The 22,028-nt window shown below is 38.1% G+C and overlaps 1 protein-coding gene across 1 annotated transcript in view; it reads left to right on the top strand.

Annotated features, from left to right (window-relative positions):
* The window catches only part of LOC145246688 (uncharacterized), a 160,871-nt gene that overhangs the window by 92,357 nt on the left and 46,486 nt on the right, over positions 1-22,028 (top strand). Inside the window, exon 4 of the mRNA XM_080108413.1 lies at positions 18,491-18,573. Within this exon, the coding sequence (XP_079964539.1) occupies positions 18,491-18,573 (83 nt within the window). The remainder of the gene's footprint in view (positions 1-18,490; positions 18,574-22,028) is intronic.

The raw sequence follows: 22,028 nt of genomic DNA, 5'->3' as shown, positions 1-22,028 counted from the left end.
TTGGTGAAAGAGTCTAGTTAAGTTAACGTTATGTTAGTTAGGTCAACATTAACCCCCACCCCCCTTTTTCGGCCTTGTGCCACATTTTTATTTGTGTAATTTTATTTTATCAAATAAAATAAATATTAACTTTAGTCTTCGTCTGACTACGACTTCATCGTTCAAAATTTGTTGGTTCGTATATTGTTATTCTGCGCGTTATATTGTTAATATTTTGTTATCACCTTGTTAAATTTGTTATTGCTTATCTTCTTCTTCCCCCGGCACCACTTTTTCAATTACCGGACTCTTTTTTTTTTTATTTATTTTTTTTTTTTGGACTGTTATCTTTCTCTCCTCTTGTTATACGCCGGCCATGGCATCTGCCAGCTGTGTGCCGACGGTTGAGGTGAAGGAAGATGAGGCATCAGGTGGATGGACAAAACCACCAAAAGTAAAAATTGACGTGGTAAAATTTGTCGAAGACGCAAAGAAATGTGTTGAATTTACAACAGAAACTGGTATTAAGTTGGAACAACCGCGGTTACAGGAGTTTGCTAAGAGGACTATTTCTCTATTTGTAATAGACCGCAAAACAAAAAAATTAATAAGATCAACGAAAGATGTTGTCACCAAATTAATTGCATCAGCAGGTTTAAGAGCTGAGCGAATTACAAAATGTAAAGGATACAACACATGGGCAGCTCTTTTTAAGACGGAAGACGAATGCATAGCTATGACAAAAAAAGAAATCATTACCAATGAGTACGTTCTGAGGATGGAATACTTAGGAAGGCGAAGAACAACAGTGTCCATTTTTGAAGTTCCTGGTGCTGTCCCCGGGGAATACCTAGCCGCTTTCTTACTTAAGTTTGGGGACATAACCGGAATAGAGGAGGACCATTATAATGGAGTATGGACTTTTGATATTCTGCTTAACGCAGAAGCATTTTTACGTATACCATACTACCTGGAGGCTGGTGTAGAGAAGCTGCAAATCGTGGTCGCAGGCAGAAGACCAGCATGTTGGATATGTGGGGAAGTCGGCCATCTCACTTACACATGCCCCAAAAGGAAGCCAGCTGTAAAAATTATCCCTACAAATGACCGGAAAATAGGTTATGTAGAACCTAAGGACAATTCCCAGACACCAGCAGAAGAGAAAAAAGAAATCACACCTGAGGAGTTTGAAAAGACTTTTAATTCAGAGCAACAATCCCCCAAAAAGAAGGACAACTGGACACTCATCCCTCTTTCAAAAAAATCCCCACCCAAGACTTATGCTAAGTCCCTCTCTAAAGAAGAGAAAATTGAAATTAGAACAAGTAAGGACCCAGGGGGCAATAAATTCAAAACCCTACTTAAACTAAAAGAGACTCTTGATGAGAAAAGGAGAAAATCTGAGGAGAAAGAGTTCCCTGAATCCCTTTTCCCTGAAAAACCGACCTCAAAAGAAAAGCAAATCCCTCTCTGCCCCATAGAGACACCAAAATGACATCTCTAGATTCTCCCTCCAAAAAGACCCCCAAACCGTCACCATTCTGCTCGCCAAACAACACGCCCAAGAACACCCCTCCCCCTTCTCCAATGAAAACAGACATGCCCCCTCCTCCCCCCTCAGATAAGAAAAGACATAGAAGCCCCTCTGTAGAGACTGAATCAAGGAAAAAAAAACAACCCTTCTTTAATGGGAAGGATGTGTGCAAGATCACGGCGGAAGTAGAGAAAATAATGAAGTCCCATAGCAGGAAAGAATACAGAAACCTCCTCGCTTTCAAATCATACCAAAAAAAAGACATTACTAACCCTGAAAATTTTAAAACAAACCATATACTAACAGTTGTCAGGAAACGCGAGGAGGCCAAAGGACTATGGACTATGCTGGAGGAAGCAAACTCTGCTTTCAACCTTTATCCTCCAGCAGCCTATTTTAACGACAACGATTTAATCGAAATTAAAAAACGATGTGTTGGACGGGTCCCCATCAAACTCCATCCTTCACTTTATAGGGCAGTTAAACTAACCTTCCCCCTAGACATCGGCGGTCTGTCCCCTGACGGGTCTATCACCACTGAGATGACCACTGGATCATTGGGGACAGCTGTCGGTGTCTTGACACCGTCTATGTTTGATTAGGTTTCTCAACCCTAAGTAACTCAAGATGGCTTCCTTAAGATTAGCTAGTTTAAATGTCCGAGGGTTGAGGGACGCCTCTCGTAAACTTCGAGTTGCACGCGACCTTCAACGCCTTGGTGTGGATATTTGTTGTATACAGGAAACTCACTTCATTCCTAGTGATTATCAGGGTGTGCTCCTTAGAGACTTTCAGCTCTATTCAGCACATTATGATACCCATGCAAGGGGGGTTACCTGGCTAGTTAAGCGCACTCTTGATGCGTCGTGTGACCCTATTTATGCAGATCCAGAGGGAAGATTGCTCGTTCTAGATGTTACCGTAAAGGATGTGGCATTTCGTTTTATTGGGGTTTATGCGCCCAATAACCATGCTGAGCTAGTTTCCTTTTTTCGGCGAATCGAGCCTTTCATGAATTCGTCTCGACGGTTAGTTTTAGCGGGAGACTGGAACGCGGTCCTGGATCCCGAGTTAGATCGCGGGGTTAATACCAGAAGGGATACTAATCAGAACCGGGATGCTAAAGCGTTTCGAGACTTTGTCGACAAGTTTGATCTTGTCGATAAATTTCGGAACGAAAAACCCGGGGATTTAGCATGGACTTGGACAGGTAGACGCGGCTCCGATTCGGTGCAACTTTCGAGTTACATCGATCGGTTCTTAGTTAGGAGAGTCGACTTAGGGCTTTTAGACTGTCCAAGTTTTCATAGTATAGTTTATTCGGACCACAGGCTTGTCCGGGTTCGAGTAAACTTAGATAGTGTTAAACCTAGGATGGCTAGTTACTGGAAGTTCAACACGTCATTGTTCGATGTGAAGGACTTCCGGGAACAGCTTCTACTAACAATACAGAGGGAATTGACGGGGGCTATCATCGGGAATAAGTGGTGGGGCAACCTTAAAAAAGTCATTAGGTCCTTCGCTGCTGATTTTAGTCGCCGGCTCAAACGTAGTTCTAGAGCAGCGAAAGCGGCGCTAGAAGATAGATTAGAAAGGGCGGTGGAGGAGGGGGATAGTGCTAGCTATACTGTAGTTAAGGCTGAACTGGACTCATTGGATAACAGGGAGGACCAGGGAGTATTAGTTAGGGCTAGATTAAAAAGAGCGCCAAACGAGGCAACAAACATGGCCGCGTCATTGCGTGCGGAGGAGTTTCGACGTTCTGCAGATCGACACATCGCCAGTGTCACATTGCCGGACGCACGAACCGTAACTTCAAACGACGGAATCTTGGAGGGTTTTTGGACTCATTTTCAGGAACTTTTACCAAGGAGCCCGGTCTGACTATTGAACAGTTTGACACCTATTTAGCCGACTTTTCTTGCCTGGAAGCGACCGAAGCAGCTAGGTGTGAAGGTAGCATAAAAGAGGAAGAAGTCATTGAGGCCTTGAAACAGGTCGGGCTAGACAGGACCCCTGGGATAGATGGTCTGCCCTACGAGGTGTATTTGAGGCTGTCGCCCATTTTTATCCCTTTGCTGACCGTACTTTTTAACTCCTGGTTTAGGAACGGGTGCATACCTCAGTACTTTACCAGGGGGATCATTAAATTGTTACGCAAAGATAAAAATGGAGGGGATGGGATAGGTAATTTCCGGCCCTTAACGATGTTAAACACAGAGTTAAAGATTTTGGCCAAGATCTTAGCAAATCGTCTGCAGATTGTCTTGCACCGTCTAATAAGTCCCGAACAGACTTGTTCTGTTAAGGGCCGGACGATTCAAGACAATTTGCACACGATACGCTTGATCGTAGAAAAAGTCGACACAGAAGCCGCGCTGATCAACTTAGATCAGTCCAAAGCATTCGACAGAGTAGACCATCGTTACCTAGAGGCTGTTCTTCGCTCGGCTGGGTTTGGTCCCCAGTTTCGCTCTTGGATTTGCCTCTTGTATGCCAACCCTGGTGCTATGGTAGAAGTGAATGGGGTGAGGTCGAAACCCTTCATGTTAACAAGATCGATCCGTCAAGGTTGTCCGTTATCCCCAATGTTATATGTGCTGGCGCTTGAGCCATATTTGCGCCAGCTTCGGGTGAATCCGGTCCTTCGCGGGATTACTTTGCCAGGTGGCTCTACCCCGGTAAAGTATACCGCCTATGCTGACGACGTGACTGTGCTTGTAACGAGCAGTGCCGAGATTAGAGTCGTTGACATAGAAACAAGTCGGTATGCCAAGGTCACAGGGGCCATAATTAACTATGTTTACTCTATTGGCTTACGTATCGGTGCCTGGAGGGGTATGCCCCTTCAGGGACCCTTTGGTTGGACTGATGGGCCATGCAAGCTACTCGGCGTCTGGTTTGGCCCCGGTCTCCAGCTGGAGAAAAATTGGTCGGAGGTATTGGAAGCGGTCAAGGTCGCATCTCATTTGTGGGCCTTGAGAAATCTGTCTTTGAAGGGTCGGGCGGAGGTATGCAATTCTCATATCTACCCCCTGATCCTTTACCGTCTATCAGTACTTCCACTCCCGGAGACCACACTAGTTGATCTGGTGCGTGCTCTTTTTGCATTCTTATGGCGCGGAAAGCAAGCCATGGTTACTCGGGAGGTCTGTTACCTGCATCCGTCTGAAGGCGGTCTGGGTATGCCTAGTGTGCAAATACGTAGACACACTCTTAGGCTGATATACCTGGATCGAATGTGTACACCAAGTGAGGGAAACGGTGTCTTCTGGATAGAAGACACTAAGAAAGCCTTTCAGGCTTTGGAGAGTGTGCATTCGGCTAGAGGAGAGGCACACATGTTGTTCCGAAACGAGTGCCCTTTCTATCGCGAGTGTCGGCAGGCCTTGAGATTTCTTCTACGGGTCCAAGAAAGCCTCTCTGACACCCAGCTGTTGTCTCGCAAGGCGCTATATCGGGCCTTAGTGAGGGGATCCGTTCGAGATGAAAAGATTGAGGAGTTCGGTTTTACGAAGGAGGAGCGCCGCTTAATATGGCCTTGGGCGCCTGGGTCGAGCTGCTTCGATAATTACGAGGCATCACTCACCTGGCTGGTAATACGAAATGCCCTCTGGGTCGGCAAAAGACTTTACGCAGCGGGTTTTACGGAGACACCCAATTGTGTCCGATGCGGAGAATGGGAGGAAGACCTTGATCATGCTTTCTTCCACTGCGCCATTGTTCGACCGTTGTGTGAGTTAGTTGAAGGCTTCACGGTTCGCATGCTGAGTGAGCGGTTTTTTGTGCTGGAGTCGGTTTCCCCGTGCTGCAACTGGGCACCGACCATGAAGAAAGAAGAACGCTATGTTTTTCTGTGTTTACTAGCAGTTATGAGAGGCGTGATTTGGACGACGCGACAGAAGGAGGTTTACGGAGGTGAGACCTTCACTGCTCCCCAGCTTGTCCTCATTTTCAAATATCGATTGAAAATGCGAATTAAGCTGGAGAAGGTGAAACTCACTCCTGTGAATTTCAACGACAGGTGGGTGAAAGTTTCGCGATTGTGTAAAGTGAATGGAGCTAATCTTGAATTTCTTTTTTGAGTGGCTTAGGTTTTTTTAAGGATTTTGGGTGACTTGATCAAACATAGACATGCATCGGACCTCCTAGAGTAGGCTAGTTAGGCATTTTTGTTCGATTTTTAACTTAGCTAGAGTATGCATGCTATCATCGCCCCAATCCCCTTTTTTGGTTTTCCCTGTCCCAGCGTCCCCCCCTTTTTTTTTTTTTTTTTTTTTTTTTTTCCCACTTTTGGTTCGATAACCCCCAATCCCGGCCCCTTAGGTGACGGATAAACTGTTTTGCCAGAGATGTGGGCCATTTTTGTTGTGTTTGAATAAAGTCAGTTTTCGTGGGACCCACATCTTTTCGACTGGCAAAACTTTTTATCCGCCACAATTAGTAGTGAGGGGGTTCTTTTTACTAACCACCTTTTAGCATTGTATATTTTTCATCCAATTTTGTAAATAAGATTTTTATCCCCAACCCCCCCCCCCACATCATGTATATATATTTATAACTTTCGGGGTTTAAGTAGGATGTCCACAGAGTGATTCTGGTATTTTGGTGAAAGAGTCTAGTTAAGTTAACGTTATGTTAGTTAGGTCAACATTAACCCCCACCCCCCTTTTTAGGCCTTGTGCCACATTTTTATTTGTGTAATTTTATTTTATCAAATAAAATAAATATTAACTTTAGTCTTTGTCAAGTTATCCACAACTTGAGCGCTGACCGAAAGTCCACTACACAATCCAATAACCACAACATCAACTGGCGCTACTCTGTTGGGCTGAGTTATTTGTTCAGGATAGTGTTAAGAGATCCACCCTCCCACTTTACCTTCTCTTTCTGAGAAGGGGTCAGTTATAGTATATAACTATCTGAGCCTGATACAGCTACTCAGGCATTTTTTGTGAAGCCTGGGTACACCATCTCTTGTGCATTGGCCTAATTTCTTCATGATCCAGTCACGTGCCACATCTTTTTGGAGGAAGGGGATTAAATACTTGGTGTCATGAAAAAAATAGAAAGACAAGTGAGAGAAAAACGTCCAGTGATTGTGAACTGGATTATTTTATTGACTATGGCAACAAGTCCATTATTATTTTTATATTTTATCTTCATCATATTTGGTGTAGCATCTCTTTTATATGTTGGCATGTGTTTGACAGTTTTTCGAAATTGACTTCCGAACTTATTTCTGAACAGATTTCATCAGAAGTTATTTTGTTAATTGAGGCAAGATTTTTATAGACTGGATTTTCTTCTTGGCACCAACCTAATAAGATGATGGAGACCAGCATTTTTATTGAACCACCATCTCTAGGTCATCGATCACCAGTGTTAAAAAGAAATTCAACTGCCTTTTAATTTATCCACTGAATTTTTTTCTTTCTTGCTGTGCACATTTTATGACACGCACATACACACAAAAAAGAAAGAATGCTTGCTCAGTTTAATTTTTTAGCAAGGATTTTCAAGTTAAATTCGCTTTTTAAGGTACCTTTTTGTTTATCAAATTGTTAGGTGAAAATACAGAATAGTTACCCACTCTGTTCATATTAAGAATAGCTTTCTAAATAATAATGTTATTCAGCATAGTCTTAAACTGTACAAGTACCAAAAAAAAGGTTTCTCCTAAAAATTCTTTGTTCTATTTGAATACACAGAAATGCATATTAATTTCATCTGCATCAACTTTGAAAAAATAAGTTGTACACAATGCTTTATTACTAATCACATTTACTAAAATATAATTTTTTAGCAGCTGTCTTCAATTGTCGCAAACCCAAAACTGTCCTTAAATTGTTTCTAACTGTCAAAAAGCTCCTCACCACTCTAAAACTTCCCGTAAACTAACTCTAAATATATCTACCTTTACTTACATTCAACCCCTAGCAACGTACAGCTAGTATATATACATATATGTATATTCACATTGCATAATCACGTTGACACACCGGTTCTCATTAGGTCGTCAAAGTTAAGCAACAATGAGCCTGGCTAGTATCAAATGGGTGACCATTTGGCAATACCAGACGCTGTATGTATTGTGCTGAGACATAGAAATTTCCAGGTTAGTATCTGGGGGGAGGGCATTTAAAATCATTGGCAGAGATGCACCCTCAGTCTTTAAGTCATACATCTAGGAGAAGGAAAACCTCTGATGTAAAACCTAAAGTTTACTGTCTGTTCTGTCTTGTAGCAATCATTTGCACCGACTGAGTTTAGCAGTGATTCCAAAATGTTAAAGGTTCTACACAAAGCATTCACCACTATAAATAAATCTCTGTGGATTTTAGACAGTTTAGTTGCCTGAACCTCATACGTCAAGATTCGACAGGAGAAAGTCTATTATATATGTACGTACGTACGTACGTATGTACAAAAAGTTGTTTTTATTTTGTTTTTTAATGTAATGCAAATATTGAGATTCTTACAAAGAGGAATAAATATACCCGATTTTATAAGTGATCGATTCCGCTTGTAAATTATATTTTATTTCCTGCAGACAGTTATTAAAATTTCCAAACCATATGTCCGTAGGCAAATTCAGTATTGAAACTAATTGGTAGATTCCAGTTGGTTTTCAAAATAGACGTTCATTATTGTGTAAAAACTTCAGCTAAAAATAGTATAAATATAATTGGAAAATGAAATAAAGGAAAAAACACGCCGTTGATTAGAAACTGTTGAGTCCAAATAAAACTGATCATATTTTCAGAGGTTATCAAAACATTTCTAAGAATAGAGTAATGTTTATTGATTTAAACTGTCGTGAAATTAGGCAAGTTCTCATGCAACTACTTTCATTTAAGTTAAGTGTGTGTGTGTGTGTGTTTTGTTTTTTTTTTAATCGAAATCGCTCCAGACAAGGCATGAAGCCACTAAAAGCTAAACCGTACATTCATATCTGATTTACCTCTGCACTCCATGTTTAAAAAGGATGTGTCCTCTATAGTATCAGATCTGACCGAATCGTTAATTGCAGGCATAGACCAATTCATACCATCTAAAAAATTCCAACAAAAACCTAACAGCCAGCCATGGTTCTCCCCAGAATGTGCTGCTGCTATCGCGCACAGAAATCACTTTTTCCATAGCTACCAACGTAATAGATGCACTGAGACTAAAGCTGCTTTTAGGTCTGACAGCAACCACTGTAAAAGAGTAATAAAAAATGCAAGAGAGCTATATGCCCAGTCTGTTAAATCCAAGGTAGCTGATCAGCGGCTTGGATCCCACCAGTTTTGGCAAATAACAAATAGGATCCTGAACAGAAGTGTTCGTTCTATTCCAACCATTATCAATGGACCAGAGGTCATCTCGTCAGCGTCAGACAAGGCCAAACTATTTGCAAAGAACTTTGCAGCTAATTCTACCCTATGCGACGAAGGCCATCAACTCCCCATATTTCCTCCTATAACACAGAACAAGCTAGGTAACATACAAATATCCGTGCATGAGGTCGCCAAGCTAATAAAGAACCTAGATTCCAGTAAAGCAACTGGCCCTGATGGCATCCCAATTATAGTGTTAAAAAAGCTTCAACCAGAACTTGCTCCCATACTTACGAAACTATTTAAGCGCTGCCTTAAGGAGAAGTGCTTTCCGACTCCCTGGAAGACCTCATCAGTTTGCCCTGTATTTAAGAATTCAGGTGATAAGTCATCTCCCTCTCAATACAGACCAATAAGTCTCCTGTGTGTTATGAGTAAGTTGCTGGAATCCATATTAAATAGAGAAATAGTCAACCACCTCAGCAGGAATAACCTTCTTAGTGACACACAATATGGTTTCCGCTCTGCAAGATCTACCGCAGATGTGCTGACGGTTATATCCCACAGGATTAGTGAATCTCTTGACAAAGGCTTCCTTTCTAGGGCAATTGCTCTCGACATATCAAAGGCCTTCGACAAGGTATGGCATAAGGGTCTACGTCACAAGATTTCCAGCTACGGTATAACTGGTAATGTTTTCTCAATCATTAAATCATTTCTCTCTGATAGGCTCGTAAGAGTAGTGGTAGATGGACAAAAATCGGAGGCCTGCAATATAAATGCTGGAGTCCCTCAGGGGTCAATCCTGGGCCCAACTCTCTTCCTGATCTACATCAATGACCTCCCTAAACACATACTTAAATCATTCGTTGACATCTATGCTGATGACACGACCATCTACGGCAACACATCAAAGGCTGTAAATGACAAAGTTCTCTCTGATTCTCTCTCCTCTGATCTCGAGCGCGTGGTTCAGTGGGGGAAGATGTGGCTGGTTACCTTTAATGCATCCAAAACCAAACTGCTATCCTTACATCATCAACGCTCTGATCCCCATCTGGCATCAATTGTGATGGATGGCTCTCGTCTGGGTGAGGCCCCGTGTTTTGACAAGCTTCTGGGTTTGACCTTTACTCCTGATCTGAAATGGAACACGTACATCAAGTTTGTTGCCAAGGTCGCTGGAAAGATGGTGGGATCCTTCTACCGCTCCAGAAGATATCTCACTACGGATGCAATTCTCTATCTATATAAAAGCCAAGTACGTCCAAGGATGGAATACTGTTGCCATATCTGGGCAGGAGCTGCTAAAAACAGCCTATCCTGCCTTGACAGAGTACAAAATAGACTTTGTGGCTTAGTGGGGGATGCCCTTTTCTCTACCCTGCAACCTCTCTCCCACAGAAGAGACGTTGCGAGCCTGTCCTTGTTTTATCGTTATTTCCATGGCAGATGCTCGTCTGAACTCCAATCTCTGGTCCCCCCTCGCCAATCTTTCACGAAAAACACCCGTCTAGCTGAATCCACTGTGAAAAATTTCCCCCACTCTATATCTGTGCCTAAATCAAAACGCAGATTCCATGAACAAAGCTTTTTTCTTAGAACTGCACGCCTGTGGAACTCTGTTCCGTCTGCCTGCTTCCCTCCGGACTACAACTTGGATGTCTTCAAGTCCAATGTTAACAAATTCCTAATGAACCGCCCCCTTAAGTAAACATTTCAGCAAATCTCACTAACGTAATGTACTTGCAATAACCCTTATCCCTGAGTGGCTTCCGGGCCTTGATAAGTGGTGATCACTGTGTAAAAAAAAAAAAAAAAAAAATACTACTTTAAGGTTAAAAACTAGTCAAAAATAAGTGTTAGATTCGAAGATTCTGACTTCTAAAATAGCAATTCTTCCCCCTTTGTCAGAAACATTGTTTATGGAATTTGAGAACAAAAGGGCAAAATAATGGAAACTAGACTTACAAAGGTGCCAAAAGTAAACCCAAGGTCCACTTTTTACTATTATTAATCCACACTTTCTTAAAGTCAAGTGTAAAATTACAAGCATCGACTGCAATTTTACATTTGATAAATGGAAAGTATAGTTTGTTCGACTGTAAGACCACTCTGAATGCTAGCGTTTGTATCTTAGTCACCTGCCGAGACTGCGTTCATCAGTTGATGCCAGCTCATCTCAATCTCCTCCAAGCTACAACCTGCATTCAACTGTGTCCAACTTGCAGCTTTCAACTGTCACAAACCCAAGACTGTCCTTAAACTGTTCCTAACTGTCAAAAAAAAACTCATCACCACTCCTAAAACTTCCCGTAAACTAACTCTAAATATATCTACCTTTATTGTCTGGTCCTTTTGTCCTCAATCACTGCCACATCTTGATTAATAATCCTACTTTAGTTCCATTTGTGTGCCTTGGTGAACAACTTCCTATACCTTTGTTCTGATGATAAACTTATTTCCTCCTTTTTTTTATTTTTTTGTCATATTTGTTTCGTTTGTTTTTTCTTGGATGAACGTTGATAGTATCACAAATGTAAATAGTTTTTATTGTTATATAAAAATGTTGTTTTTTTATGTTTGATTGATTTCTTATAAAAATATGTAATATTTTTGTTTAATGTTTTTTATCTACGTTTTTCTTAAAAAGAAAATAATTACGCTCATGCAGTTAACATTGGTTCCCTCCATTTTATTATTATCAATTATAAAAGTTCACAGAACCAATCTTTGCATAATTTTTAACCGAATACTTTCCCTTATAAAATGTTAACACGTTGCCCAGAGGCATGAGCAACAAAACAGAAGAATTAAAAATATGTATCACATTTCGTTTTTAAAACTTTTCTTTCTCTACCTCTCTCTTTGACTGCCTCTCTCTCTCTCTCATACCTTTCTCTTTGACCACCACTTTCTTTCCTACCTTTCCTTCTGCCTCTCTCTCTCTCTCTCTCTCTCTCTCTCTCAACAGGTTCAATATGATAGAAAAAAGAAAAGAAAAGCTGACTGCTTGACCTAGTTTCAGTTTTGTTTTTTTAGACAACTACCAGTGAAAATGGAAAAAAAAACTAATTTTAATCGTGCACTATGACTGGCCTTTATATAATTGAAAAATGTGTTTGGTTAATTCTTATTTCAATCACATAAATTTGAAAGAACACACAAAATGCCAGTGCACAAAGAGAGCCAGATTATTTTCTTCCTTTTTTTTTTTTCCTTCACCTAGAATAAAGACATTTGCTTTTAATATCAGTAGTGATAGCTTTTTTTTCATTAATAACAGACGTTTCTTCAGTATTAGCAGTAGTTTTTTATCTCTTCAATGACAACAATCCAAAAAGAAAAGATAAACTGACACCTACCCAAAATATGTGGACGACATTGTATCTAAAACCGAACTGATCTTCAAATATCTAACTCCTTTTTTTATTCAACTGTTCTGAACTGCCAACAGTGCATACTTTACATAATTACAACCTTTGCCTCAAAATAAAACAATTCCAGGTTCATGCCCACATGCAGCCATTATATTCTTGCAGGAGATGCATGCCATTCATGGTCAATTGTCCCTCGATCTTTTCACACTGTCGCCACAATAGATATTCTTTCATATACAACTTTTGGTTAAAATGATTAAATTCTTCCAATAATCTAATATATAAAAGGCAAAATGTGTGTGTGTGCAAAAAACTTTTCTCGGCGGCATCAGATTGGGTTAAAACCGGTATCATCTGAAAGAGCGATGTCTCGGTCGAATAATATGTGAAAATTAGAAAAAAAACGGTCAATTATTTCGTATAGATATGATCACTTAAAAGAAAGGAGGGTCACAAAAAATCATTCCTTATTTACCGACTTCGGCAAACACACATGCACATCTAGCGTTCTTTCTTGAATTGGTTTAAATAGAAAAAAAACACACAACGTTGTTTCGATGATGTCATCGTTGAGCAGTGGATATCAGGTTTGCGTTGTAAGCTCCGGGTTTCAGGTTCACGCCCACGTAACAGATTGATTTTTTTTTTTTTAATTTTGTTGTTTTTGTTGAATGTTTTAACATACAAACAGGGTTATTTATGTTATTTTTTTTTTTCACTCGCTTCTTTATTTTCCTGTTTTTATCTCGTTTTTTTTATGCCTTACTCTTGCTCAATATCCTTACTACGCCACCTCTCCACACCTGGGAAACGCTGGGTACTCCTGCTAGTTTGTAATAAAATAAAATCCCAAACTCTCATGCAATTATATTTGAAAATCATTAAAAACCTGCTTTTTTTAATTTTAGAATAATTATCTTGTTTTAGATGGAATTCTGCACAATTTCCGTGCAATAAATCCAGTATGAATTTCAAGTTGGCTTTGATCTCTAATTATTAAAAGCATATTTTTCTTTAGTTATTCCACAACTATAAAATAAATAAATGAGCTAAAAAATTATGTCAGAAATTTTCAGATAAGAATTGATAATTGATCCAACAGATAAAGTGCTGAGTGACAGTCAGTTCTAAGTGACAGTTTTTTCTCGAGGTTGAAGATTCAATCCTCAATGCAAGCTGTGATATGTTGTTGATCCTGTGCAGTTCTAGGAGGTCTACCCGCCCAGGTTTGGCTTCTTCTCTTTAAGGAGTTAGTTTATTGCTAAATGCTTGAGGCGCCCTTACTGAGGAATGCCGACAGAGCTGCTCAGGTATTTTTTGCAGGCCAAAGTGCTCTTCCTCTAGGGCACTGGCTCTTCAATCACACTTTCTGACACTTGTGTCACATCTTCTTACCGTGGGAGAGAGATAAATAACCTTTCAATCCACTTGCATCTTTCGCAAGGGTCAAACGTTCAAACATAGAAGATATTGTCAAAACTGCTGCAAAGCAAGTGGGCTCCCTCTAATGGGCTAGAAAACTTTTCACACTTGCCAGTATCCTATGTCTCTATGAAGCCATTATTTACCCGTGCATGGAGTATTATTAGCACATCTGATCTGGTGAACTAGCCTCTCTCTTTGCAACATAGTACAAAAAGCAGTCTCTAATTTACTAGGTCCTGCACTGTCTACTAAGCTCCAACCCCTGTTTCATCGACACACTGTTTCACTATTGTTCTTGTTTCATAAGCACTTCCATAGAATATGTTCTGATGAATTTACTACCCCCCCCCACCAAAAAAAAAATATAATCATTCTGTTAAAATTGAACACCAAACTTTTACCCCCCCCCCAAAAAAAAACTATGTATACTTATATCTATATTCAAGCACGTCTGATTGAACATGACAGAGTTTTTCTTTTTTCCAATTTTGTTGCGAATCTTTTCAATTCGCCAACCGGCCTTTTTTTATTTCAGCTGGGATCTTGTATATTATGGTGCCCAATAGTTGTTGTTCGGCCATATTTTTCTCAAGCGCTTTCTGTCGGTACATCCGATTGTCGTCAGGAGCGATTGTTGTTGTTGGCATTTTCTTTTTCTTTATTGACAACAATCGGACGTACCAATAGAAAGCACTTGAGAAAATATTGCTGCACGCCATAATATACAACATGCCAGCCGAAATAAAAAAGATCGCTCGGTGAATTAAAAAGATATCCAACAAAATCGGAAAAAAAGAACAACTGTCGTGTTGAACAAAATGATAAAACCACACTCAAAAATTTGCGTTTTGAGCATGCACAATATATTTTTTGGAAAAGTTCTACTTTAAAAATATAAAAATGAACCAAAGAAAACCTTTGAAGTGTAAAAATTTGCTCATAAGACTGAACCTTACATTTTATTCACTAGAATCTAAAAAAACAAAACATTGTATTATGCCTGGACATAATAAAACCATGATTGTAATCAAAGCGTAAAGAAATCGGTCAGTTGTATCGAAGATCTTATAAGGGGAGGTAATTCGAGGCGAGTTATTATCACTTGAATAATTTTTATTATGGTGAAAGAAAAAATTTTCACCGAGTTTGAGCGAGGCAGAATTTTGGAACATGAAAAAAGTGGTCTTTCACTCAAAACAATCAAAATGAATTAAATAGGAGTAAGAGTGCTGTCACCAATTTTTCAAGAAATCCTGCAGAATATGCAATAAAAAAAAAAACACTTGTCGTCACAAGAAATTCACTCCTGCTCTTGATGATAGAGTAATGGTTAAGAAAAACTAAAACATAACTGCTAGACAAAGTCTAATACCGATGCAGATTGTAGTTCCCAAACAATTCAGTGACATTTAAACAAAAAGGGGTTTAGAAAAAAGAAAAACTTGCAAAAGCCGCATCTTTTTTTCTCACCATAAAGCCTCCTGCTTACAACTTGCTGAAGATTATCAAACTTAGAATATGGAAAAGTGGAAGTAAGTAGTGTTTTCTGTCAAGAAGAAATTTAACCGCGATGGCCATGATGATTTTCAGCACCACTGATATTGCAAAGACATTCCAAATAAAACTTATAACGGAAATTTTATCATTACGTTCAACGAATTTTATCCCATTGCACAAGACTAAGAGTTCTAAAAGAAATTTAATAAAAAAAAAAAAAAAAGAGACCAAGATAAACTGGTATTAAATTTTATCAAAAAGAAAAATAGAAAAGGAAATGTATAGTTCGACTGGGCTGCCAAATCAGTCCCTCTTGTGGTTCTTAAGAACTCTTTTAATAATTATACTTTTACAAAAAAAAAATTCCGCGTAGTTGTAACACGTCAACACTTCTTACCCTTTTTTTTGTGTTATTCAATGCAGAATTAAGATGCATAAATCATTAGCAGTTCCCAATTGAGTTTATCTGACTTCTCACCACTAGAAATAAATCGATGAAGGATCCGTTACCAAAATTTATTTCTTTTACTTTGCTTTTTTTTTTCACGGCATATCAACCCTTTCTTGGGTTATTTAACATTGAATTAATATTCATCCAGAAATAATGTATAGATACTATTTTATCGAATAAAATAGTAATTCCAACTGTTGTCATGGGAAATTGAAAACAGTCTTTGTTTTGTTTGTTTCTCGAATTTATAATTTTATCTGATTTCGATTCTGTTCAGGATTTGTTTGGTAAGTTTAATAATCTCGATGGTTAATATTACTTTCTTCTTGTATTTCAAAACCGCTCTGGTGCTTTTTAGTTCCAACACCGCTCTGGTGCTTTTAGTATCCTGCCAATCTCTGGTGGTTTTTTTTTTTCTTCCCCAGCTTCTGCTGGTTTCACTCTTTTTAAAATGGTGCGCTCAATGTTTTAGGCAATCGAATCCCGCGTTACACAGCAAGAAGTAGTAGCACCAGATACACTAAGAGAGAGGGAGAAAAGAAGGGGAGAAAGAGAGAAGAAAATACACCAATTAGAAGGGGGAAAGGAAGGAGATGGAGAGAGTAGAAAGACACTGATAGCAGGGAAAGAGGAAGGGGAGGTAAATAGAGAAAAAGGAAAATAAAATTTCTACACTTATTCAACGAGGCACAGCGGAGGAGGATCATTGATGCTGTAGGGTGCTTTCTGTTTCAAAGGAACCCTAAAGTTGCAGTTGGTGGTATGTCACTGAATGTCTTTTGGATATGCTACAATGCCTGAATGTGCTTCCATCCAAACTGATTTCCCAAGGTTGTGTGGACAAAATTTGATTTTCAAACAAGATAATCAAGCGCTCCATAATGTTCACATTTCGAAAGAGCTTTTTCAGGCCAATGATATTCAATCATCCTCCTTTTTCTCAAGATCTAAACCCTCTAGAAAAACTTTGTGGAATGGATGATCGAAGTGTATAAAGATGGGATGCAATTTGAGATGAAAGAAAATCTGTGTGATGCTGTGTTTAATGCTTTGTGCATAATTTCAGCAGAACTCTTGCTTGTAAGAAGCATGGCCAAGCGAATTTTTCAAATGTATATATATCTATAAAATGTGTGAAACATGCCCTATCGAATTTTTTCAAATCCATAAATCTATAAAAGTGAGTGTGTGTGTGTGTGCGTAGCATGCCCAAGCAAATTCGTTTAAGTAATCAATAAACATGGAAGATATACTATCTCTTCAATTGTTTCCACTCTGTTCTTCATAAAGTTATTTATGATTTTGTGTTTTGGTCTTGACCAGCTGTATTAATAAAAACTGTGTACTTTGATGTAAACTATTAACAAGGATCTTAGACAATAGAACTTAAATGCAATCAATCCTCAAGATCGCCGAGTTTAGAGACTGGGATTGCAGTCTACCAGAAAATGTTAAATCCCTGACAAGGAGAAAAAAAAACGATAAAATGAATGATGATGACATTAATTTTATGTAATCTGTATTGGAATTTTATCCTATTATTAAATATAATTTTTAAAAGTATGATTTTCAGTCTCCAAGAATCATTTTCTTATCCAATTCTATGACTTCTACTCATTAGAAAATGTTACCAAAATGATGAATCGAACATGTCTATATTCTTTGGGTTCTTCAGAATACTCTTCTCATCTTGAGCGTTATTCACACGACATTTTCATTGATGTAACATCTGTCCTTTAAGTATATTTTGTTGAACTGGGGAATCTTTCTGTCAAACTCTGGAATATGCATGGAATTTCAAATGGAACCCTATATTTAATACACGGGGATAGTATGCTCTCATTCCGTCAGTCATAATAGGGTAGAAGTAATTTTCAATTTTATTTTTAGTGTAGCCTGCACTGAGGATTGAACCTTCAACTTCCAGAAGAGGGTAACTTACAACTAAATTTTACCAAGTACTCTGTCTACTATGTCATGAGTTTGACAGAAAGATTCTCCAGTTCAAGAAAAAAGAAATTTCCAAGTCCATGACACACCTGCAGAAGGTTGGAGAGTACATCAACCGAAGCGTTGTGCGAATAACACTCAAGATGAGAAAAGTAGTCAAAAAAAAAACTAAATATGAATTATTACTCCTCATCTCAAAAAATCAGAAGCAAACATGTCTATGTTACATATTCGTTGACGATAATATACTTTTTGAAGTGAATGTAGAGATAGTTATTTAAATACAATTGAATGACAAATGGGATATCTTCAGGGTCAGTTAGCATCACAAAGGAAAAATATTGAATTATTCAGCTTACGCATCTGGCGTAGGAGACGTATTGAATTTAATTTAGTTGTTTTTTGTTGTTTTTTTTACATAGGAGTTACCACTTATCAAGGTTCAGAGGCCATTCGAGGATAAGGGTTAAAGAGACAATTCCATAGTAATCGTTAGAAGTGTAAATTTGGTAAATTGGATTACTTAAGGGGAACGGTTCATCAAGAACTTGTTTACGTTGGACTTGAAGACAACCATATTGTAGTTAGCTGGAAAGCAGGCAAACATAAGAGTTCCACAGGTGTGCAGTTTTAAGAAAGAAGCTTTGTTAATGGAATCTACGTTTAGTTGTAAAAATTTGAGCTAATTACACGGTCCTTAAATACATTTCTCTCAAGCAATTCCTTAAGAAATTAGCCATCCAGTGTGTAAATAAAATATGATCTATCGTTAACATTGTCATCTCTTTAAAGAAAAACATTTCCATTTATTGTTTTTGTGGAAGACAATATTAACTTTTGAAAAAAAAAAACTTAAAGAAGGTTTGCTTCAGATATACTTTATTTCATTCCCCCCCCCTTTTTTTTTTCTTCTTACAATTTTTCTCTTCATTTGTTTGTCCTATTTCTCCAGCCAAATTTGGACCTTGGAAATATGGACCTCAGCATGGATTTGCAAGAGTTCTCCGATGGAAACTGGAAATGCCTCCCAAAAAGGTAACAAGAATGATCTTTTTTTTTTTTTTGTCATTGTATGCAATTAAAGTAAAATAAAAAGAGGTTGAAGTGCCCATTTATGCTTCTTCAGAGGTCACAATTGTTATAGATGCTCTGAACAAGATAATGACTACTAGGTATTTCTGACAATTTTAACATTTGTTTTTATCAAGAACATGGTGATATCTAAGGCCCACAGTTAAAGGATGAAAATTCAATGTACAGACAACTTTAATAAGATTATTATTATTATTAAAAGAAAAAATAACAACCAAAAAACTTAGCTTAGCATTGTAAATTTATTTCAACTCAAAAAGGTCCTTTGCAAATGAGAGGATCAGTTGATGTTTATTGCCCGACTGAAAAATCACAACCATTTTGTATTTACTAAGAAAGAGGGAAAGGGGAGAAGAAAGAGAAAGAGAATTTAGAGGTGGGGAGAGAGAAAAAAGAAAGAAAAAGCGGAAAATGACTAAGTTAAACGTTATTAACCTGTAAAATTGTCTAAGTTGCAAATGTTAAGCATATATATATATATATATATATATATATATATATATTTGCTATTATTGAGCAATCGTACCAATACTGAAAGCTCTTAGAATAATAATATACAAAGCTATTGTAAGAGATGTGGGTGTGTGTGTGTATATATATATCTTTTTAAATTATCCCTTCCCTCTTTCTTATAGATAGAGAGGGAGTAATAGAGATATATGAATAGAAAGACAGACATAGACGCACAGACATATGTCTATCTCTATCTGTCCATATCTGCCTCTATTTACCCATCTATCTATCTGTCCTTTCATATATGTCTATTATTCTTTCTATAACAAAGTGGGAAGAAGGGAAAGGGTGGGAGAATATATATTATGGATGTGTGATCTTGTCTGTCTGGAGAACAGTCTCTACTAAACTACTCTGTCAATGTTTGGTTTACATACTTATATAGGGGACTTGAATCTGTGGAACAATTTCAATTTAGTTTTTAGCCGGCGAAAATAGCTGCTATAGGGACAAAATTTTAAAAAAATGGAACTTGACAATGCGTAAACGTGTTATTTCTATGCATGTGCAAATATATATTTATATCTTTTACAACATCTTTAAAAAAAATTTATATGGATTCAGATTAGATGGTAACAAACAAGGCTGGAAAGCTACATGTTTGAGTTTCAATGCAGGCTGATGGCACTTAAGTCGTATTTTTTTACTTTCAAAATCACTATTATACATTGGGTACAATATAATAATCAATCGAGAATTGGCTTTATAATAATAATTACGAAATCTGCATTAATTAAAATATACTTAAGCATATTTTACAACTGGGCAATGCCAGGCAGCCTGCTGATATATATATATATATATATATATATATATATATATACACACACACCTCTCTTATATAGCAATATATATTGTTATTTTAAGAACTTCCAGTATTAAGTTGTGATTGGTCAATATCATAGAATAACATGGCTCTATATATATATATATATATATATATATATATATATATGTCATCCATAGATACTGTTTTGTTGTATTACAGCTCTTCAATGTGGCTAGATTAGCAACTGTCTCAAGCCAGGATAGAAACTCTATGGTCTAGACAACAATCGGCGCTTCTAACTATTACGCTGTTTGTCTATTGTTAAGTAGGTAGGTGAAATTACAATGATCCAGATCTACCCATCATTGCCCAGGGTTATAAAAAACAAAATAGAAGAGGTTTAAGTGTGTGTAACATCTTTTTTATTAAAACTCCTATTTCTCTACCTATCTTTATCTCTTTCTCTCTTCCTCATTTTTCTGCATCTGTCTCCGTCTCCTCTCTTCACTTTTGTCCAGCATATTCTTCTCTTATTTTAATACATGGGAAATAATGTCAATGTAAGTCATTCACCTGAGCTTTCATTTTTAAAGTTATTGTTCCTAGGTAACAGTTTCTTCCCATCCACTTCCTCAAAAATAATAATGAAATCTATATTGGCATGTACTTCCACAAAGTTACTGCACTTGTTCCACCTCAATTTAAATACCCTAGACTAATCCGGCAATCATCAAAATCACCCCCCTTCACTATAGAGGTCCCCCAGATACCCAAAAGCTTTCAACTCTAATAGCTTTTTTTCTTGCAACCGCTTGCCTTTGGAATCCCCCTCCTGCTCTTTGTTTTCCTAACTGTAGCAACATATAGAAATTTTTATATAATGTGAACAAACATCTGCTGTACAATCCTAATTCACAGTAGCCCTGTATATCTCAACTAGCCTGGGTGCACGGGATTGCCCAGGTGTTTGGAGGTATGTGTTAAGCAAAAAAAAAAAAAGTGGTAGTGGGCATGCAAGCTCGAACTCGTACCACGAAGGAGAAAAAGGATGTGAAAAAAAAAAAAAAACGTGATGCCTTTGCTGTTGCATCCATCGTCAAACTGGAAGTGGTGAAGGTTTAAATTAAGGCTAGTCAATCAAAAAGAGGGGATGACTTTCAAAAATATCGGCGAAAAATGCGACCCCCCCCCCTGTAGAAAAGAGTCCAGTTGAGGGTGAAGGAATTAATGTTTTTAGCTAATGTTTCGATATTTGGCGTCCGAAGGGTCGAGCTTCAAAACGATACCAATCTTGTGAAAATCCGTTGCCTCTATCGAAAGTTTTAGGCAGACATACATGCATACATTTAAACAGACAGATGAGATTTATATTATAGACTAGAGGGGGGTACCCAGCGTTGCCCGGGTGTTTGTAGGTGTGTGTGTGTTGAGGGAAGGGGGTAGATCAAAACAACCCTGTTAAAAAAAAAAAACATTGGCCGGGTGTTTGGAGGTGTAAAAGAAAAAAAAAGTTTTAGTAGGAAGGTAGGCTTGAACCCTCGAAGCCTTGACGTGAAGGTGGAAACGAAATGGGAAAAAACTCTGAGACCTAACCACGAGGGGAGAGGAAGTGAGAAGTGTCTTAAGTTAACATTTATAAAGTGAAATCGACAGGTGCAAGAAATTCAAGTCGTGTGATGTTTCGCCCCCATCATTCGCGTTTTTATACTGAAAAGCGTAACGAAGATGTGGCGATCGAAAATAGCACATAAAAGTCCGTCAAATTAAAGATAGCCACTACCCCCATTCTTAAGTCATAGATATTATGATTTAGACAGCATATAAAAAGTTTTAAGGAGTGAGCCGACCGAGAAGCCCGGCGAAAAAAGCCTTTGGCGGACATACAGAAAAATGCACACACACACTAACACACATTTTTGCTTTTATATATATATAGATGAGGATATGCTTTGTTTAGAGTGAATATAAGTAAAAAAAAAAAAAAAAAAAAACGATACTTTAGTTCCAAATAACCAATATGTGCATTTAGTAATTCAGTACATCTTCACAAGCAACAATGAGCCTGGTCAGTAACATATGGGTGACCATTTGGAAAGGCTAAGCATTGTATGATGTA

This window comes from Euprymna scolopes, chromosome 24 (genome assembly GCF_053919585.1).
Source record: "Euprymna scolopes isolate OS-2025 chromosome 24, ASM5391958v1, whole genome shotgun sequence".
NCBI lineage: Eukaryota > Metazoa > Mollusca > Cephalopoda > Sepiida > Sepiolidae > Euprymna > Euprymna scolopes.
This window is presented reverse-complemented; position numbering and strand designations above follow the sequence as displayed.